The 18,825-nt window shown below is 36.5% G+C and overlaps 1 protein-coding gene across 1 annotated transcript in view; it reads left to right on the top strand.

The window, feature by feature from the left end:
* LOC149785903 (testis-expressed protein 11-like) overlaps positions 1 to 18,825 on the top strand; it is a 138,938-nt gene that overhangs the window by 62,945 nt on the left and 57,168 nt on the right. The window contains exons 13-17 of the mRNA XM_089976115.1: positions 5,756 to 5,907; positions 6,621 to 6,706; positions 7,289 to 7,429; positions 10,700 to 10,802; positions 12,362 to 12,474. Coding sequence (XP_089832241.1) covers positions 5,756 to 5,907; positions 6,621 to 6,706; positions 7,289 to 7,429; positions 10,700 to 10,802; positions 12,362 to 12,474 — 595 coding nt within the window. The remainder of the gene's footprint in view (positions 1 to 5,755; positions 5,908 to 6,620; positions 6,707 to 7,288; positions 7,430 to 10,699; positions 10,803 to 12,361; positions 12,475 to 18,825) is intronic.

Raw genomic sequence — 18,825 nt, 5'->3', positions numbered from 1 at the left:
AAAAACCGCCATGGAATTTGAAGAGCATGATGAACAACTGCTAACAAATTGTTTTACGATTCCATCGGTTGTAGCTCATGTTGCAGCAAGGAAAAATGCGTGGAGACCAACGCGCAAGGAATTTCTGCCGGATGTACAATCCAGTTGTTTGGAATACTATCACGGTGGACTATGGAACACTGAATACAACCGCGACGCTATGATCTCGGTTGATATGGTTGCCTGTTATCCAGCGAGTTTTCTCGGGTATGGATCCACCGCTGAGTATTTCAAACGATTTGGACACCCCAGACATGAAATGACTCGTGTTGCTATTAATGGACCACTGCCTGATTTTGATTTAACCGGATTCGCTCGCATAGTATCATTTGAATTCGCAGCAGGACTTCATCGCTGTTGCTATATTTGGATCGGTAGACACATGACTGAAAAGAAGTGGCTGCCAATAGCGCTGCTACGGTATATGATTGATTGTAAAATGCTAGTTTCGTTGATTGTCAGTGACGCGATTATATCATACCGGGCGCAGACTGAAGTCTGGTTACCAGAACCGGAGCGTCTAGATAGCATAATTGACGAGTCCAGAAAACACATTGATGCCGACGAGGAATATATCATCGAATGGTCCAGGAGGATATTTAACCAACGAAACCACGAGGCAAAAGATCTCGGTAGAAGAATAATTGGTAAGTTCACACAAGGTGGAAAAAACCACGACTACAAACGATATTGCTCACGGCTGATTATAGATGACGCAGAATATGATTTCGTAATCAAGGACGCAGTGGCAAAAAATAGATACGTGAACTGCAAAACAGCTTTCTTGTCCAATGGAACAAAGTTGGGTACAGTTGTTTCCTACAGCGATGGAGACAGCCCCGCGTATCCACATTTGAGGGCGTCTATGCTGGGTTATGCCGCTATCAATTTATTCTCGATGATAAATAGATTCCCCGATACCGCGGTTAGAGTAGCCGTTGATTCATTTTATATAGACGTAGCGTATAAGGGAAACGTAGCCGAGTTTACTAGTCCGGACGAGAGTTGGGGTACATGGAGAATTAAAGAAGAAATACGACGCGATTATTCCCCGTCAGCAGATGTCACCGTTGAGAACGACTACTTACGCGGTGATAAATTGTCAGAATGGTCTAATGCACCATCGTGTTCTGATCCAATTTGTAGACACAAGACGGTTTATTTAAGCGGCTGTGGCGGGTCAGGAAAGACGACTCGGGCAATTGAATTATTTCGAACGCGGGCAAGTATAATCGTGCTTACACCGACCCACAGACTAGCGCGAGAAATAAAACAACGAAATGTTGACGCCGTTACTTATCACAGCTTTTTTCGATACAGCGGCGGTGAGTGGACTCCTGATCGAATGGGTGAAAAATTTATTCCCGACATTATCATCTGGGATGAGATATGTACTGTTTCGTTAGATACTTTACAAATGTTTCTTGAGTGGTTGCTGCGCGCGAATACAGCGGTAATCATGTGTGGGGACCATGGCCAACCACCACCATTTGTCGGCGAGGGTCCACATGATTGGTTAAGGGGTTTTGTGGACTATTATGAAGAAACCGATACTGATTACCGAGCACTTGATGAACAACTGCGCGGGGTTAAGAAATTAATCAGATTACAGCCGGATAGAATTCAATGTGAAATAATTCGCGAGGTGATTCCGGAAACGCCGTTAAATGAATTCTGGGAAACATGGAGACCAAACGATTTGATTGTAGCGAGTAGAAAGATAGTCAGAGACACACTTCAGCGGAGGTTGTTTACGTTGCATAAGGAAAAGTTTCCAACGCGCCCAGTGCCGTTGTGTTATAGACCCGCGGACACACGGCGGCAGAACATTGAAGTTGAGATTCCAGCCTCGACAGCGTCGGGGACAAAAAAACAAATTCTCGTGCTGAATGATATCGTGCTCGTTGATATCAGCGTCGTCGAGGACGCGCTACGTGCTGATAAATCCCCGTGGACGCTAGGATACGCAACAACAATACATTCCTCGCAGGGACTAACCATCACGGACACAATTGTTTGGATAGTTGATAATCGCATCGAATGGTCGAATCTAGTCTATCTTGCAGTGTCCAGAGTACGAAGGATAAATCAGCTTCGAAGAATTGTTGTTGACGGAGCCGGTGACGGAGTCACTGACGAAGCCGGCGACAAAGTCACCATCGATGCAAGCGTCATTAATAGAAAACTCTCGGGTTACCGCCAACAGGATAAAAAAAAACAGCGGCGTTTTGATATTGATGCCGAATTAATAATCTCGCTACGACAACAACAGAATAATCACTGCGCGAGTTGCAATTGTATAATGAGTTGGCGTTATTCGGATAAAGACACTCGCCAATTTACCGTGGATAGGATCGATAACAGTCTCGGTCATGTCAAAAACAATGTGAGGTTGACCTGTCTTGAGTGTAATAGACGCAACGGCGCTAGTTAAGACCACGCGGGGGTAATTGAGTATCGTTAGGTATCACTTGTAGTTGCTCGCGTGTAAATCCGCGCTGAGGAGCAGTTGAATCCAGTCTATAGATCGGTAGTCTACCAGTTGATCGTGTTATCGTTGATATGTTATGTGTGGTAACACTCCAAATAGGATCGGTAGCCCTTTTTTTACCGCCTTCAAGCTCTCCTGGTTCATATAGATATCTAACAGTGACATCGCCAAGAATCGGCTTAGAAACGCTATTTATTTTTAATTTTCCGGGTATATACTCGTATTTAATCGCGTCGCTGGGCTTCATGTTGATTGCTCGGGTAATCTCGTTATTTAACGCTGCAATTACACCTGGCAACCTTTTGACCCATTCTCGAGATCGTTTTTCTTGGATGAATTCCTTCGCGTATTGATATCCAAATAACCGTTCAGCGAGAGTCCGATTGAATCGTTCAACAATTGCCTGATCACGATGTAGCGCAGTATGACCTCGTCGTATCGCGACGCTATGATGTTTTAGCGTTGATAAAACAGCGCCGCGAAATTCACTACCAGGATCAACTTGTAATAGATTTGGCCAGCGCAGAGGGCCGCTTCGATAAATTCTTTCAAACGCAGCGGCTACTTCAGTTGCCGACTTTGTTTTTAACGGCTCCGCTTGTTTGTATCGACTCGCAACATCAACTACGGTTAGCGCGTATTTGTAACCGTTGTCATGCGGCAAAAATAGTATATCAGCCTGATGAACTTCATTAGGTACGCTGACATCAAAGCGCGAGAAGTTGATTTGTTTAGGCGGTGGTAGATAGATTTGCCATATAGCCTGTTTGGATAACCAATTAGCCGCAGTGGTCTTTGTTACCTTTGCAGCGCTTGCAAGCTTACCAATTGCGGCCTTCCCCTTCCAGTATCCTCTCGGAGAATAATAGATGGATTCCATGTTGTTATTATAAACGCTATCGTTTTCAATTACCAGCGCCAGAAGCTCCGCTTCCAATCATTAATTTACCTTTCATAGCCGATTTTACCAACCATGAGGCCAATTTTTCTTTGACGGATTTATCAGGAATAGCATTTAATGCGTGAATTAATTTTACATCCGCGATATGACGCTGTTGCAGATCGCTACTTTTGTAAGCAACATCATGAGCATGACACGCCTTATCGATAGCGTTTATTGGATACTCACCGGGTTTGGGCTGATTTTGATCATCGAGTCTAATATCTAATCGTGTTCCGGGGCCACAGTAGTTATATCCTGGGAGGTGTTTTTCTCCTGGATACTTTGCCCACGGTGTTCCGGGGAGTTTTGCCAATTTGGCTGCGATGTCACCTCCTCGCTTTTTTTTAAAACATCTCCGGGTCTAATAGAAATAAATCTAAATTTCTTTGTACCGCATTGTACACACTTGCCAGTAAGCGCCGATCTGTTATTTCTTGTCGTAACGGTTGTCATATCATTTGTGCCAGTACGTACTCTACACTTCACACAATATAGATCCATAATTTATGTATAGAGATATGAATATAATTGATTTTTCGGCGACTAAAACAAGAGAACCAGTTAAGCATGTTGCAGCGTTACCAAACTCGATCCGGATGATTATCATCGGACCATCTGGATCCGGCAAGACGCAATTGTTACTCAATTTAATAATGAGATGGATGAAGTGGGATAAGTTGTATTTGGTTGCTCCTAGCGTAGATGATCAACGATGCTACGAGGTGTTGAAAGATTTCAACGAGAATGCATCAGCGATCGCTAAAAAAAATGTTATTGAGTTTATTACGGATATCAATGATGCACCGGGTATTGATGATATTGATGGCGACGTTAACAATCTAGTCGTGTACGATGATGTTATGTTAGACAATCAAAAAAACCCAGCTAGGATATTTTCCAGAGGCAGGCATAAAAACACCGACGTGATATATGTCACTCAACGATACACTCAGATTCCAAAAGTAATCAGAGACAACTGTAATATTCTTGCTGTATTCAACGGCGTTGATACACACACGCTACGAAATATTTGGCAGACATGGTGCGGCGGTGACATGGACTTTAATGTTTTTCGAAACTTTTTTAGTCATGCTCAGTCGACCCCACATGGATTTGTAACGATAAATTTACATGATCCTCGGACACGATATCGTATCGGACTTGACCAAATATTCGGTTAGTTGTAAATAATTTTCATTGTAAATAACCACTTAGCAGCAGAGGGGGCGATGACATCGACGCTGTCGTCGATGTGCTTACCGGACGCTGACGACGCTGGGGATCGGCGCGCAGAAGGTGTTAATTAAACCAAATGACGTTTGGACGATCCCCCAACGACGACGTCGTTTTTTTTTTACCAGGCGCTGACGACACTAGATCGTTGAGTGCAGAAAGTAATAATTAAGCAAAATAACGATTGGACAAAATGTCCGATTCGCCCCCTCTGCTGCTTGATATGATATTGTCCATTAATCCATACATCTGTACTTCAGTTCCTAATATCATGATATGGTATTGTCCATTAATCCATACATCTGTACTTCAGTTCCTAATTTTTTATCTGTACATTAACTCTAGTTCCACAAATCTTCATTTACCAGACTTTCTGAGTAGCTTGCATTTGGGGCAAAGAAGAAATCAATCAATTTTGGCTTCAAAAGGTAAATGGTCATGGTCACAAGAACTGAATGAAATTTATTTCCGCACAGTAACTTGACTTATATACCAAATACCATAACCAAACTTTGTAAGTAACTCTGCATTTGGGATAAGAAAAATGCTTTTTGATATTTTGGTCAGAAGGTCAAAGTTCAAGGTCACGTGTGTCAGAAAAATGGTATCTGCACAATATTGATTTTTTGTCACCTACTTTGAACAAACTATGTGGATGACTTGCATTTAAGGCAAGGAAGATGCCTATTCCTTTTTGTTTCCAAAGGTCAAAATCAAGGTCACATGGACTGAAAGTAGGAAGAACAATTTCTGCAAAACTACTTATGTTCAGTACCACCTGTCAGGACTAAAAGTTCTAAATGGCTTGCATTTAAGACAAGGAAAACCTCTCAGAATCACATGTACTGTAGGGAAAATGCAAACCTTTGCCTAATGCCATGACATCAATTAGTTTAACACATGCTTTGACATAACTATCAAAATGCCTATTGACATCAAAATAGTTTACTAGAATTTTTTTGTATGATTTAAATTCATTATCTAGAGGGGTTTTATTTCTCTGACTAGAACAGCATTATTCCTCTAAATATGTTTTTTTCTTTCTAAAGATTAGAAGTTGTCATGTGGTTGATTCAGGGACTGATGCAAAAATTTGGAAACTCTCCCGACATCGGAAAGATTTTGATCACCAATTTGGAAGTTCTTGTACAAGGAAAGCAAATCAAGCAAGCCAAGGAGTTTATGGAATTCTGTATTACTGGTGAGGTGTTCCCATGTATGACTGGTACTGGTACTTTATTTCATTTGAGGGTGCTGGGGGGAGGGGGTTGCATGTGTACAGTTATCATATGTACATTAAGAAAGAGATTTATCAGTTACATACATTGCTTTGATAGTTACAATCCACTGTAGCTCACTAATATATGCAGCTTGGTTAATAATTTGTGGTGAATTTTTCACATTGTGTTCCTTTAATGTATATGTAATTTATAACAAAGTTTCCCTGGGTTTGTGTGTGTTTGCATGCACTTAAATATGTCTAGTGACTTATTGAAAAGAATATATTAAGCAAAGTGGTTTTTACTAAGAAAAGGTGTAGATCATGTCCTTAAACTTATTTTTATTTTCCACATATCTGAAGACAGTTAGATAATTATTATGATTTTTTTTTAAATCATTGTAGCTCTTCTTTTTTTTCAAAAGCAGTCTTTCAATGATATTCAGAGTGCTTTTTCTTAATTTTTCTGTTAGTATTCAGTAAAATATATTGATACACATTTGATAACTTAAGAATAACTCTGAAATATTGATATCATTATTTTTCAAATCTTGTAGACACTAAGAAGTGAAAATTGTTATGAATATTTCTAGAAAATGAATTAGGAATTGTCTTTATTAATATATCAAAATGTCCATAAATACTAAGTATTAAAGAATGATTTAAATGTATCTTCTTTGGACATATTATTTCAGCTCATCACACTGGCAGGCCATTGGATCTGGCTATCAAGAAAAGATTTCATCTAGTTTTGTGGGAACAAGGTGCTGCAGCTTATGAGGTAAGCTTTATATTCAGCAAAATATATATATATATATATATATATATATATATATATATATATATATATATATATATATATATATATATATGCATGCATCCTTTTAAACCAAACTTTAATGTATATCATTCCTGTACCTACTAATGCAGACATGAAAGCATACTTAGACAAGTGGAATTTGTCCTCCACTGAAAAAGATTTAACTACATAAATAGAAAAGATTTTTCTGTAATGTAATTGTATTCATGTAGACAGTTTTTTAAATAAATCATGCTATTGTTACAGCAATGTTTTGTTGTTGAGATATTAAAGTATTAAAATGAAAATTTATCCAATGACTCTGAATTATCTTTCATTAGTAGGAGAGAGAGAGAGAGACAAAACTTTCTGTATAATTGTCCTTGATAAAGAGTCATTTGAATAATGTGGACAGAGGACACTGGTCATCATTACACACATGTGTACACACACTGACACAGCCATGACTACACAAAATACAAAATATACAAAAAGATTCTGCCTTTAAATCCATGCTCTGTATATCATGCTCAGGCAGATCTGCTCCATGTTCCTCTCTCGTAGGAAAATGAATTTCATGAATCCTTGGACTGGTACAACTACTCACTAAGCTTGTACTCCAAAAGTGACACTTGGGACAAGAATATGGCCAAGCTTCAGAGGAACAGGGCAAACTGCTACCTTGGTCTAAACCAGCCTCAAAAGGTAACGGAGTTATACAACTATTACTCTCATTATTACACCACTCCTGCAAACGTTTCCAGAGGCTCAACTTCAGAACTGGGCACAGAGAAGATGTTAACCATCTGGGAAGTTTTCCCCTAAACCAGTGTTAGATCAATGTGACATAACAATTTTTCATTGTGTTCATTTTATATCTCTCCATACACTGTTTATTTAAGAACACACTGGAAAATGTGGTGGTTAAAAGATGGGGTGTATTTTACAATTTAACATTTATTGGTATTTTCATTGTAGAGCTAAGATACAAGTTAATCATAAATTGTATCTGGCCTTTTAAATAACTGCCTTGCTGACATATGCATCTGTTTACTTTAGTAATATTACTAGTTTATGGAAGATTATAGCAAATTGTTGTAAGTAAAAGTGTTCAGTATTGAACACCAGATCTTTATCCAAGGACAATCATATATAATAGCATGGTTCTATAGCCTTTTAAAGCCTCTCTTGCCTGTTTATATTTGGAGATGGAAACCAGTCAGTGTAAAAAAGCTAATGGTAGCATTATTTTCATTATATTTTAAATGTGATAGGTATTCAAGGGTCATTGTGTCGCTATAAAAATTGTTTAAAGGATCAGGGAGGAAATGTACAGGATCAATGAATGGGAAAGCATCTAGAATACAAGAGATTGAAAAGTCATTGAATGAAGCTACTTGGATACCCTATTATATGAAGACAAAAGGAAATACATATACATGATGCCTACTCGTCATAAAAGAATGTGGGCTCCATGCATGACTGACATGGCCGCAATCATGAAAGTCTTGTTCTTGCTACTCCTCCAGAAAATCATTGCTCTAATGACTTTTACAGAATTTTCACAAAAAGGCTTCATTTTGTGTTTGGTTGATTTAATGTGCTGATGAGACATGCAGATTAGATGATGCTAGCAGCCATCTTGAAAATCTTGTTATCACTAGTACTCTTTAAGAGATGATTATATTGGCATGTGATTTTTTTACTAAAACACTTATCATTATTCTAGTTGGTCCTAAATGAAAATGATGCCAATGCAGCCTTCCAAAATTTGACAAATTTCATATCAGCAGCTTCCCCAAAACAGAAGGCCAACCTATTAATTTTCTTTTCTTGAAATATATAATTGTTCCTGCATTTAAAGGATACTGATACAACCTCCCAAAATGGCTGCCTTGATTGCCATTCAGAAAATCCTAATATGGCCCCATATACATGGATGGTCTTATTAGCATATACAACATTTTAGCAATATGTAGCTGGTTTTAAATGAAAATGATGCTCATCTGACCTCCAGCATGTTACTGTAGCGTCTATCAAGACAAGAGAGTATTATCATCATTGCATGAAGGCAGCATTGACGTCCAACATGTTACTGTAGTGTCCATCAAGATAAGAGAGTATTATTATCATTGCATGAAGGCAGCATTGATATGATTTTCAGTATGACACATGATGCAATTGTTCTGCTGTTGATTTGGCCACACACTTAATGAAGGGATTTTGAAAACTAGACGTAATTGACCATGGGGTAAAGTCAAAGGTTATTGATTTTATTTTTATAAACCCACTGTATGATGGAACATATTATGTTTAATGTCCTTTCTTTCATCAGACCACCCATCTGTTAACAATCTCATATGTGCACAATATCTCATGTTTTCCACTTAGACGTAATTGACCATGGGGTAAAGTCAAAGGTTATTGATTTTATTTTTATAAACCCACTGTATGATGGAATGTATTATGTTTAATGTCCTTTCTTTCATCAGACTACCCATCTGTTAACAATCTCATATGTGCACAATATCTCATGTTTTCCACTGTCTACATTTATCACACATTATAGATTGCTTGTACTTAAAATAAGGAAGAACATTTTTTATTTCAGGCTCAAAAGGTTAAAAGTCAGGGTCACTGTGACCAGGAAGACAAATGGTGTCTGGTTAATAAATCAAGCTCTGCATCATCTACAACTGCCAAACTTTGTGGATGGCTAAATCAGTGTATCTCCTGGGGGTGCATGATGAAGAGTAAAAAATCTCCTTGGTGTCAGAACTAAGGATCAGGCTGAGTAAACAACAAACTTTGGTATCAAAGTGGGGGGGGTGTCTAAGTGAAAATTTGGGGTCTCTGATAAAGAAATAAGGATAAAGGAAATGCTGGAATTGCACTTGAGGTATTATGAAGAACCCTGTTGATGTTCGAGGTCAAAAAATTTCAAGTCAGGATTGCTATGACTGAAAGAAGAAAAATTTATTCTGCCCAGTAACTCGAGTTTTCCATTATCTGCAGTTTCAAAACTATGTACATAGCTTGCACATGGGTTTTAAAAAAATGCTTGCGATTTTTGTGTCCAGAGGTCAAGGTCACTATGACAAAGCAGAAAAACAGTTTTGGCACAATAACTGAAGTTCTCCATCCATAGCTACTAAACATTTTGTATGGCTGGCATTTGAGGTAAGGAAGAACTCTGTTGATTTGGAGGGTCAGAGGTCATGGTTAACAAGACAGTGAAGACAAAAAGTTTTTTGCTAACAACTCTAGTTCTCCTCTATCAACAGTTACTTAACTTTGTAGCTGGCTTGCAGTTGTGATAAGGTAGAACCCTATTGATTTTGGGATCAAAAGGTAAAAGCGCAAGGTCACTAATTGAAATAAGAAGAAAAAAACACACAATGTTTATGGCTTGCATTAGGTTTAAGGAAAACCCCTCTTAATTTTGGGATCAAAAAGTCTAGATCACCATGGCTTAAAAAATGAAATTTATTTCAATACAGTAAAATTAGTTCTACATTATATACCTGGATCAGACTTTGTTGATATCTTAAACATGGAGTAAGAACATCTTACTGATTTTGATGTCAAAGGTCAAGTTCATAATAAAATGATTTGTGCACAAAAGCTTTAGTTTTACTTCACATTCCTGGACCAAACTGTGTGGACGGTTTGCACTGGTGGTAAGGAAGGTATGGAGGGGAATTGCTGCCATAATTTCATACATGTAGATTTTATTTTGCATTAGTTTATGTTTGCTTTTTGTATATATCTAGGATGTACATTCTAGGTTGCATCCAAAGCCAGCACACCTTGCCTCAGTTTCCATGTTGTATTTTTCTGTATTTATGTATTGCATATGTTTTTGGCACTTAGAAACTCAGAGGGAGGATAAGATGGGGATTGTATTTACCTAAATTTCATGAGAGAATAAGTACTTTTTCAATTCAGATTTAGCCCCTCTTATTTTGTTGCTAGGCAAGAGAGGCAGTTTTTGAGGCTGAGAAGGTTGATCCTAGCTCTGCTCATACCCAGTACATAATCTACAAACTGGCATTGTTGGAGGAAGATAAACAACAAGGTTGGGCTCTTGATGTTATTTCATTTTTGTCTTTATTGGAAACAAAAAGGTAAATAGAATATCTGTTGGGATTGACACAGATAATGAAATCCCAGTCAAAGGGTTGAATATATTTAGTTTTTAGCCTTTGCAGAAGGTAAATAATGTGTCACAAGACAAGGATTTAAGGCTGCAAACTTTTCCAGAATGTATAAATATGTATACAGTATGCAATAGCCAAAATGATGTAATTTGATTGAAATGATTTTAAAGTTAAACCTTCCCCTGTGTATGGGATTTGGTTTTGTTGAATATAAAAAGGATAATATAATCAGGTGCCTTGTCATGTACATACATTGTTTTCGTAGGATGTACAGTGACTAAGAAAATGAGGTGGCTCACACACTTGAAATGGTGTTTCTTTAAAAGAAAATGTTACTTCTCACGTTAAAATTCCAAATCACAGACACACTTCTCAAAGGTTCTATTAGCAAACATAGTCTTCAAAGGTTAACAATGTAGTTTTAAAGAATGTTCTATCAGCAAGATCAGTAAATCAACCTAATTTGTAATGTTGTGTAATGTGCGTTATAACTAATTCTCAACTTTAGCTTTTTCCTAGTGATGCCATTCAGTGTGAAAGTCATCCATACTGTAAGAGAAGAATTTACAGAAAAGTGTTACTAAAAGTCATCTTAAGCAGATATGGAAATATATCATTTAATTGGAACGGGTAGTTTCTGTGTCATTGACAGCATGTTCATTTGCACACTTATTGATTTTATAAACATTTACAAGCAGTAAACTAAACCAAGTTGTTTACATGTGCAAGCATTGCAGCCTTATTAGAATTTCAACATATTGGTTCCAGATTCTATATTGATTACATTTTCACACACATTTGTTCTTCATAAAGAGCATTGAAAAATCTAATTATTTTATCTGTACAATGCATTCTGTTACACCATTGATTGCAAACACTGACATGTTGCTGAATATTGTGATGTCACTAAGATAACAAGACAAACATGATGTGACAAAAAGTAGGATCACCAAATCTGTGATATCTCCTATTCACATTGGTTAGAAATGGGTATATTCTTTATGGAGTGTATAGCATATTATCACATGAGATCATGGTTTGCATGTGAGAAAATGGTGTTCAGCAGCTCCAGTGTGTGTGTGTGTGTGTTCTCAATTGTATATGAAAAAGTAATTTTAAATCAAAAGAAGAATGATTTGAAACTCAATGATAATCAACCTGATCTAAGAATTGTCTGCTGGAGTTAATTTTATTCTTTCTTTATTTCTTTCTTTCTGTCTTTCTTTCTTTCCCACTCATAAAAATACTTCAGTTTGGGAATAACTATGAGAAATTGAAGTGGTTACACTGAATGCCATTTAATTCCAGTCCACATATTGATGTCTGGTACTGGCATGTTATATACACACACATTTTAAGTCACTTGATATTAATTGACCATGTTGAAGTTAAAAACATTGTATTTTTTTACTGCTATGTTCACAAGTTTGTTTAATTACATGTAATTGATTTTTTATTATATTTATTCATCCTATAGCTTCCACTGCCTTGCGGAAGATGTGTGACTGTGCCAGGCAGGAGTTGACAGTTTCAGGGGACGAGGATCACATATTTGGTCTTATCTGCCTAGCTGCACAACAGGCCTTTGAGGTATCCTCTGTTTCCTCAGAAAACTTGGCCAAGGCATTAAAATTAACAGTCTAATTGCTATGTTGCATTCCGGAAAGGATATTTTTCATAACTATTGTTCAAACTTGAAATGATTTACATATTAGGCTTGTGAAGTAACTAGCTTGATATTTCTGGCAACAGAAAAGTTATAAGACATAAATATCAGATACCTAGCTAACCACCTTTCCATCCATAATTTGAATTAATGTATTTGTTCAAAGTTGATATCTCAGATATTTAAATAAACTTTTAGATATCAAATGTTTTCAATTTAAACAGTCATATCAGCATGAAAAGAACCATCTAATATGAAATTTTCAAGCAATTGTGGGTTGTTTCTTTTTTGGTTCTTTAATGTCCAAGTATCACAGAAAAGTTATAAGACATAAATATTAGATATCTAGCTAACAATCTTTCCATCCCAAAGCCAGTCAAATAACTCTTAAAGAAAAGTTTTCAAAATTTGGGATCACTAATTTGGAACAGAATCCCAAAGGAAACTAGAGAAAGTACAAATATAAATGCATTTACTTAAAATCTAATTCAGTGGATGAAAAGTGGAATCTGTTTGATTTGACAGAGACTACAACTTAATGTATAAATTTACTAACCTTCCACTTCTTGTCTCCCTAATTTTGTATTGTATATACACCATGTACCTAGTTGTATTGTATATATACCATGTATCTAGTTGTATTGTATATACACCATGTACCTAGTTGTATTGTATATATACACCATGTATCTAGTTGTATATACACCATGTATCTAGTTGTACTGTATATATACACCATGTATCTAGTTGTATATACACCATGTACCTAGTTGTATATACACCATGTACCTAGTTGTATTGTATATATACCATGTATCTAGTTGTATTGTATATACACCATGTATCTAGTTGTATTGTATATACACCATGTATCTAGTTGTATATACACCATGTATCTAGTTGTACTGTATATATACCATGTACCTAGTTGTATATACACCATGTATCTGGTTGTATTGTATATACACCATGTACCTAGTTGTATTGTATATACACCATGTATCAAGTTGTATTGTATATACACCATGTATCTAGTTGTACTGTATATACACCATGTACCTAGTTGTATATACACCATGTACCTAGTTGTATTGTATATACACCATGTACCTAGTTGGAGCATGTTCATTTAAATTTTCTGTTTATTTTGTCCATATATCAGTATAGCTTATTTTTAATACTGTGTGTGTGTGTGTGAGAGAGAGACTATGTACATGTACTTTGTATGTAAATATGCATATAATAGAGGGCCACAAGGAGGATTAGTTCTATATAGCTAATTGTGTCGCCCTCATTAAATAAGTCATCATTATCATTACCATTATTATTATTATTTTTATTATAGAGCATAACAGATATTTCCATCATTAAATGCATTTATTTCAGCTGCTAAGATACATTTGAATTTTAATATTTTTACATACATCGCTACTCTCTGGTAACCTCAGTTAAAGTTGTTAAGTACAATACACCTTTTTATAACACTGTTCATGGGAGTAAATGTAACAATTGTTATAAGCAAAGGAACCTTGTACTGAGAGATGTTCCCAAAAGGCATTGCTATAATAGTGTATTCAAACAAGGCTGTGTCATAACAATGTATTCAAACAAGGCTGTCATAATATTGCATTCAAACAAGGCTGTCATTATAGTGTATTCATACAAGGCTGTCATAATAGCGTATTCAGACAAGGCTGTCATAATAGTGCATTCAAACAAGGCTGTTATTATAGTGTGTTCATACAAGGCTGTGTCATAATAGTGTATTCATACAAGGCTGTGTCTAATAGTGTATTCAAACAATGCTGTGTCTAATAGTGCATTCAAACAAGGCTTGCCAGTAGCTTCTCATGGGTCGGTGGTTCTTTCCGGGGTTTTTCCCGGGTTCTTCCTCCACCATTAATACTGGCTGCCATGCATAGCCTATCGTGTGCTGAAAAATGGCATTAAACCCTACAACAACAACAATAATTGTGTATTTAAACAAGGCTGTGTCTAATAGTGAATTCAAGGTGCACTCCTCTTTGTCATTTTTATAAATGATCTGCTACTGAAAATAGGCAACCATATTTCATCTGTGAACTTGTATGCAGATGATACCACTCAATCAGATTTCAAACAACTAAAATCAGACCAAGAGGTCTCCCTTCAGATAGCCTTACTTTGAATAGATTCCTAGGTTACCCATGACAAAATCCTTTGGGTGATGGGTGACAACAATTTGCAATTGAATGAACATGTTTAAGTCATATATCAGAAAGTCATTTCATGTCTGTGGTTATTTAGCAAGATAAAGCTATATCTATCAATTAAACATGTGTTAATATATTACAAAAGCTATATACAACCATACCTACACTACTTTAGTCTTATATGGGGAAACAACAAGACAAGAATATTTACAAATTATTCCAAAAAGGACTTGGCAGATTCATCTTAGATAATGCTGAAAACATCCCAAATGCAAGGAATGATAAATGCTGATAGTAAGTGAACAAATATTTTTGCGAAAGACTAGACTTATGCACAAAATTTCAAACAATATGGTCCCACTATATCTCAAGGACCTATTTCATGCTAGAAAACAAGGCAACACTCCCATGTTAAGATAATTTCAGCAAACCACCTTTCCATTCTAACATCAAATAAGGAACTCATTAAGAAAAGTTTTCATTATTCAGGAACACTAATTTGGAATGGAATTCCAAAGGAAATTAGAGAAAGATCAAATTTAAATGGATTTAATTATGATTTAAACCTTGTTGTCTTGTTACCTTTGTACTGTATAAACACTATATACCCAGTTGGAGTATGTTCATTCAAATTTTATGTTTATTATGTCCATATATAAATTTAGATTATTTTTTATGTGTGTGTGTGTGTGTGTGTGCATTTGTATTTGGTGTAAACCAAGGACATTAATGAGATTACACACCAACGTACCGAGGACACACCTCCTACTGAGGACGTCCTAGGTTGGAAAAATGGTAAAATCTTGCTTCTCCCAACTATTTTAGCCTAGAATAACGTAAAATCATGATTTGTAGGAAGGTCCCCATTTACATGCTTGGTACTTGTTCGCGATTTTGGAGTGTATCTTTCCTCGTAAGTTGGTGATGCACACGCCCAAAACCATGTCCTCAATTGCCTGGTGGAAACCTTGTAGAGAGATCTCCACTATCAAATTACACATTGCAGAAACATATTATCTCCCTTTAGATCCAAGCATCAGATACCAACTACTAAGCTAAACTATAAGAAGATAAGCTGGTGCATATAACAGTCCTTGGTATTTTTATTAATATTTCATGCATGTGAGACAATAGTGTTGGGAAACTCACGATACATTCATACCATACACCTCCAATCTACGACATGTACGAAAGTACATCAAAATGCTATTGGAAATACACATGAATTCATTGTAGAATTGGAATGAAATTGCTAATTATCCGACCCATCTGTAAAGTTAAAACGTCCTGTGTGTTGCGAGATTTTACACATGTTAAGATATTGAAAAGACATCCTTGATATGCAAAATTTATTTTGTGATTATTAAATGAGCTATATCCTCCCCTATTTCATAATTTGCCTATTTAGTATTCAAACAGGATAGAACAGATGTGATTCAAGTAAAAAATCCCGTCACAGTGAGGTCAAATTATCACTAACCGAATTTGGAAGTTACATGCACAGAACTTCAGTAAATATATAGAAAGATGAATATATTGTACAGAGGTCAAACATTTATCATCAAGATGATGAGTCCCAAAATGAAACATTTAATTACAGGAATATGTTTTTCATTATCACGCTCTTAAGACCTGCGACTAAACATGCAAGCAGTCATAAACTGTTGAATGCATTCATTGTTCTCTTAAATGTATTTACATGCTTCCGTTGGTGATTGGATGACTTTGCTGAACATATCATGAATTATTGTATTGCTATTTCTGTTTTAAACGAAGTCTTATTAAAACAACACACAACATGTAAATACAAGATGTCAATCTATATTGCTTTCCCAAATTTAAAGAGGTTTTTAACAATAGCCAAAATGCTTAGGATGTTCTGCTGGACCAACTTGTATTTATAACTTGACAGAACATTTACTTAGAGCTGCTTTAGACTGTAATATTCTTACTCATTTAGTCTTTTTTCAGTATGTTTAATACAGAAGGCGACGCAGGGAAAAAACTGTTTAAAACTTCCAATCAGCAATACAAAACACCTTTACGTGGTACCTTGAATTAACAAATGTATAAACTAAATGATTCTGAAGGTGAACCAAGAGAGTGTTGTACCATTAAAGTATTTTCTTCTTCATTCATGGCTCCAAAACAATAAAACAGAATAAACTGTTTGTAAAAAGGTATTAGACAAGTATCCCCATCCACTAAATTTATGCATACATCTACTCTCATAGAACTCTGTTCTTCGCCTGTGCAGTTACTGAACTTTAAAGCATTTTAAGAGGTTTCGATTAAGTTAACATAGATAAGTTGTTGTTGTTGTCGATGTTTTAGTCTATCATTATTCTTTGTCTTGAGGTTGAGATAAAACATTATACAGATTACAACAGAAATAATGTTGTATGCATCATCGATTTATTGAACCAAAGTTATTTGAAAAATAAAAAGTCTCTGTGAAATACACAATATGGCTAACACAAACATTCGTTCTTATTTTCAACTTTACATCTGCACATGCCCGAGAGAGAGAGAAAGAAAGAGAGAAGATTCATACGCGTATTATGTAACAAAGATATTACTATATTTTGTCAAAAAACGAATAGTCATTGCCAGTAAGGCGAGTTTCCTGCCATAAATGATCTAATCCAGCCAAATAGTATTGCTATAATCCAGGGGTATTTGCTTGACCGAGCAGTATCAATCCCTGGCACGATTCAACTAGAAGTCATTAGTTTACCCCAAATTTCCAAAGACTTCTCTACAACTTCGGTTAAAAATTAGAAAGCCTGACATGTCCATTCTATACATACATTTTTTGCTAATCAATGCAAGACCACAGATCTCAAAATTTGCCAAATATGTATCAACCGCACATCTGCATGGTTTCTCTTCATCAACTTTCCGTACCGTCAGCAGTTCACACCGTAGAAACTATACAACTATCCTCTAACACAGGGAACTATTTTTCCTGTGCCACCTTAGGCCAGTCAATTCAAGGCACATTTCACCAGTACAACTGCATCACATTTGCCACCATGGCGACATAAATGGTATCTGCCAAGTCCCTTGGCATCATGGAAACTCACTAACACTTCACTCCTTGACATTTGCTCCTACTCAATGGCTAATAATTTAGGCTAAGGAATGTTTCCATTGCATCGAGTTCCAATAATCGAACAAGTAATCACAAAAATCTAAGAATTCATTATAACGGGACGCTATAACCAAATGCGCATACTCCAAATTTATTACAATATGATCTCCAAAGCGATGGATTAGTCTGAAGCATGTTATGTCATACCAAAGTCTAATTGCAGTACAATCAGTCAATCAATAAATTCATCAGTCCGTCAATAAGAACAAGATATATATTCAAAAAATAATGTAATTGCCCCAAAAACCAGTTGTAGACGAAACCCTTATAGAGGTTACAGTTACATAATACTAGTATGTGATTTAGATTTGATTTTAACGTAGCTTTAACAATCTTTCAGTCATATCGCTACGGTGTCTGCTGTGTAGCAGTTTATAGTGACGTCAATCATTGGGGCATTATGCTGCAGACATGTAGCATGATCTCCCACGCAGTCACATTATTTTTACACCAGGCCGGCTAGTCATAACACTAACCTCCTAATGCTGAGCGCCTAGCGAGGCAGCTGTTAGTACCATTGTCATGTCTTTGTTTCTTTCTCTGCCTTGGTTCGAAACTGCAACCTCCCGCATCCGAGGCAGACGCTCTAACCACTAGGCTATCTGAGCAGTCGTACTGATTGTTAAGACTGGATTAGATGTGCAAATATGTCCTTGTTGGTCATAATGTTCCAGTGTCCACGGTCTCCATGATTTTGTCAAATAGTATGCATCCTTAGTTTGTATGGATTATACAGACTGTTTGTGTAAACGTGTGCATCCTCGCTTGCATTGCTAAATTTCATATTCCTTAGAACTGATAATACAGTTCCCTCCTTGATACATCACCATTTGCTATTAATGTACTGCCTCAAACAGTATTTCTTTTTGCTCTAACATCACCAGAACAAATGACCTCGGTATGCGGTTCCATATGCAAGTCCTCGATAT

This window comes from Sinohyriopsis cumingii, chromosome 12 (genome assembly GCF_028554795.1).
Source record: "Sinohyriopsis cumingii isolate HCF-2022 chromosome 12, ASM2855479v2, whole genome shotgun sequence".
Taxonomy (NCBI): domain Eukaryota; kingdom Metazoa; phylum Mollusca; class Bivalvia; order Unionida; family Unionidae; genus Sinohyriopsis; species Sinohyriopsis cumingii.
This window is presented reverse-complemented; position numbering and strand designations above follow the sequence as displayed.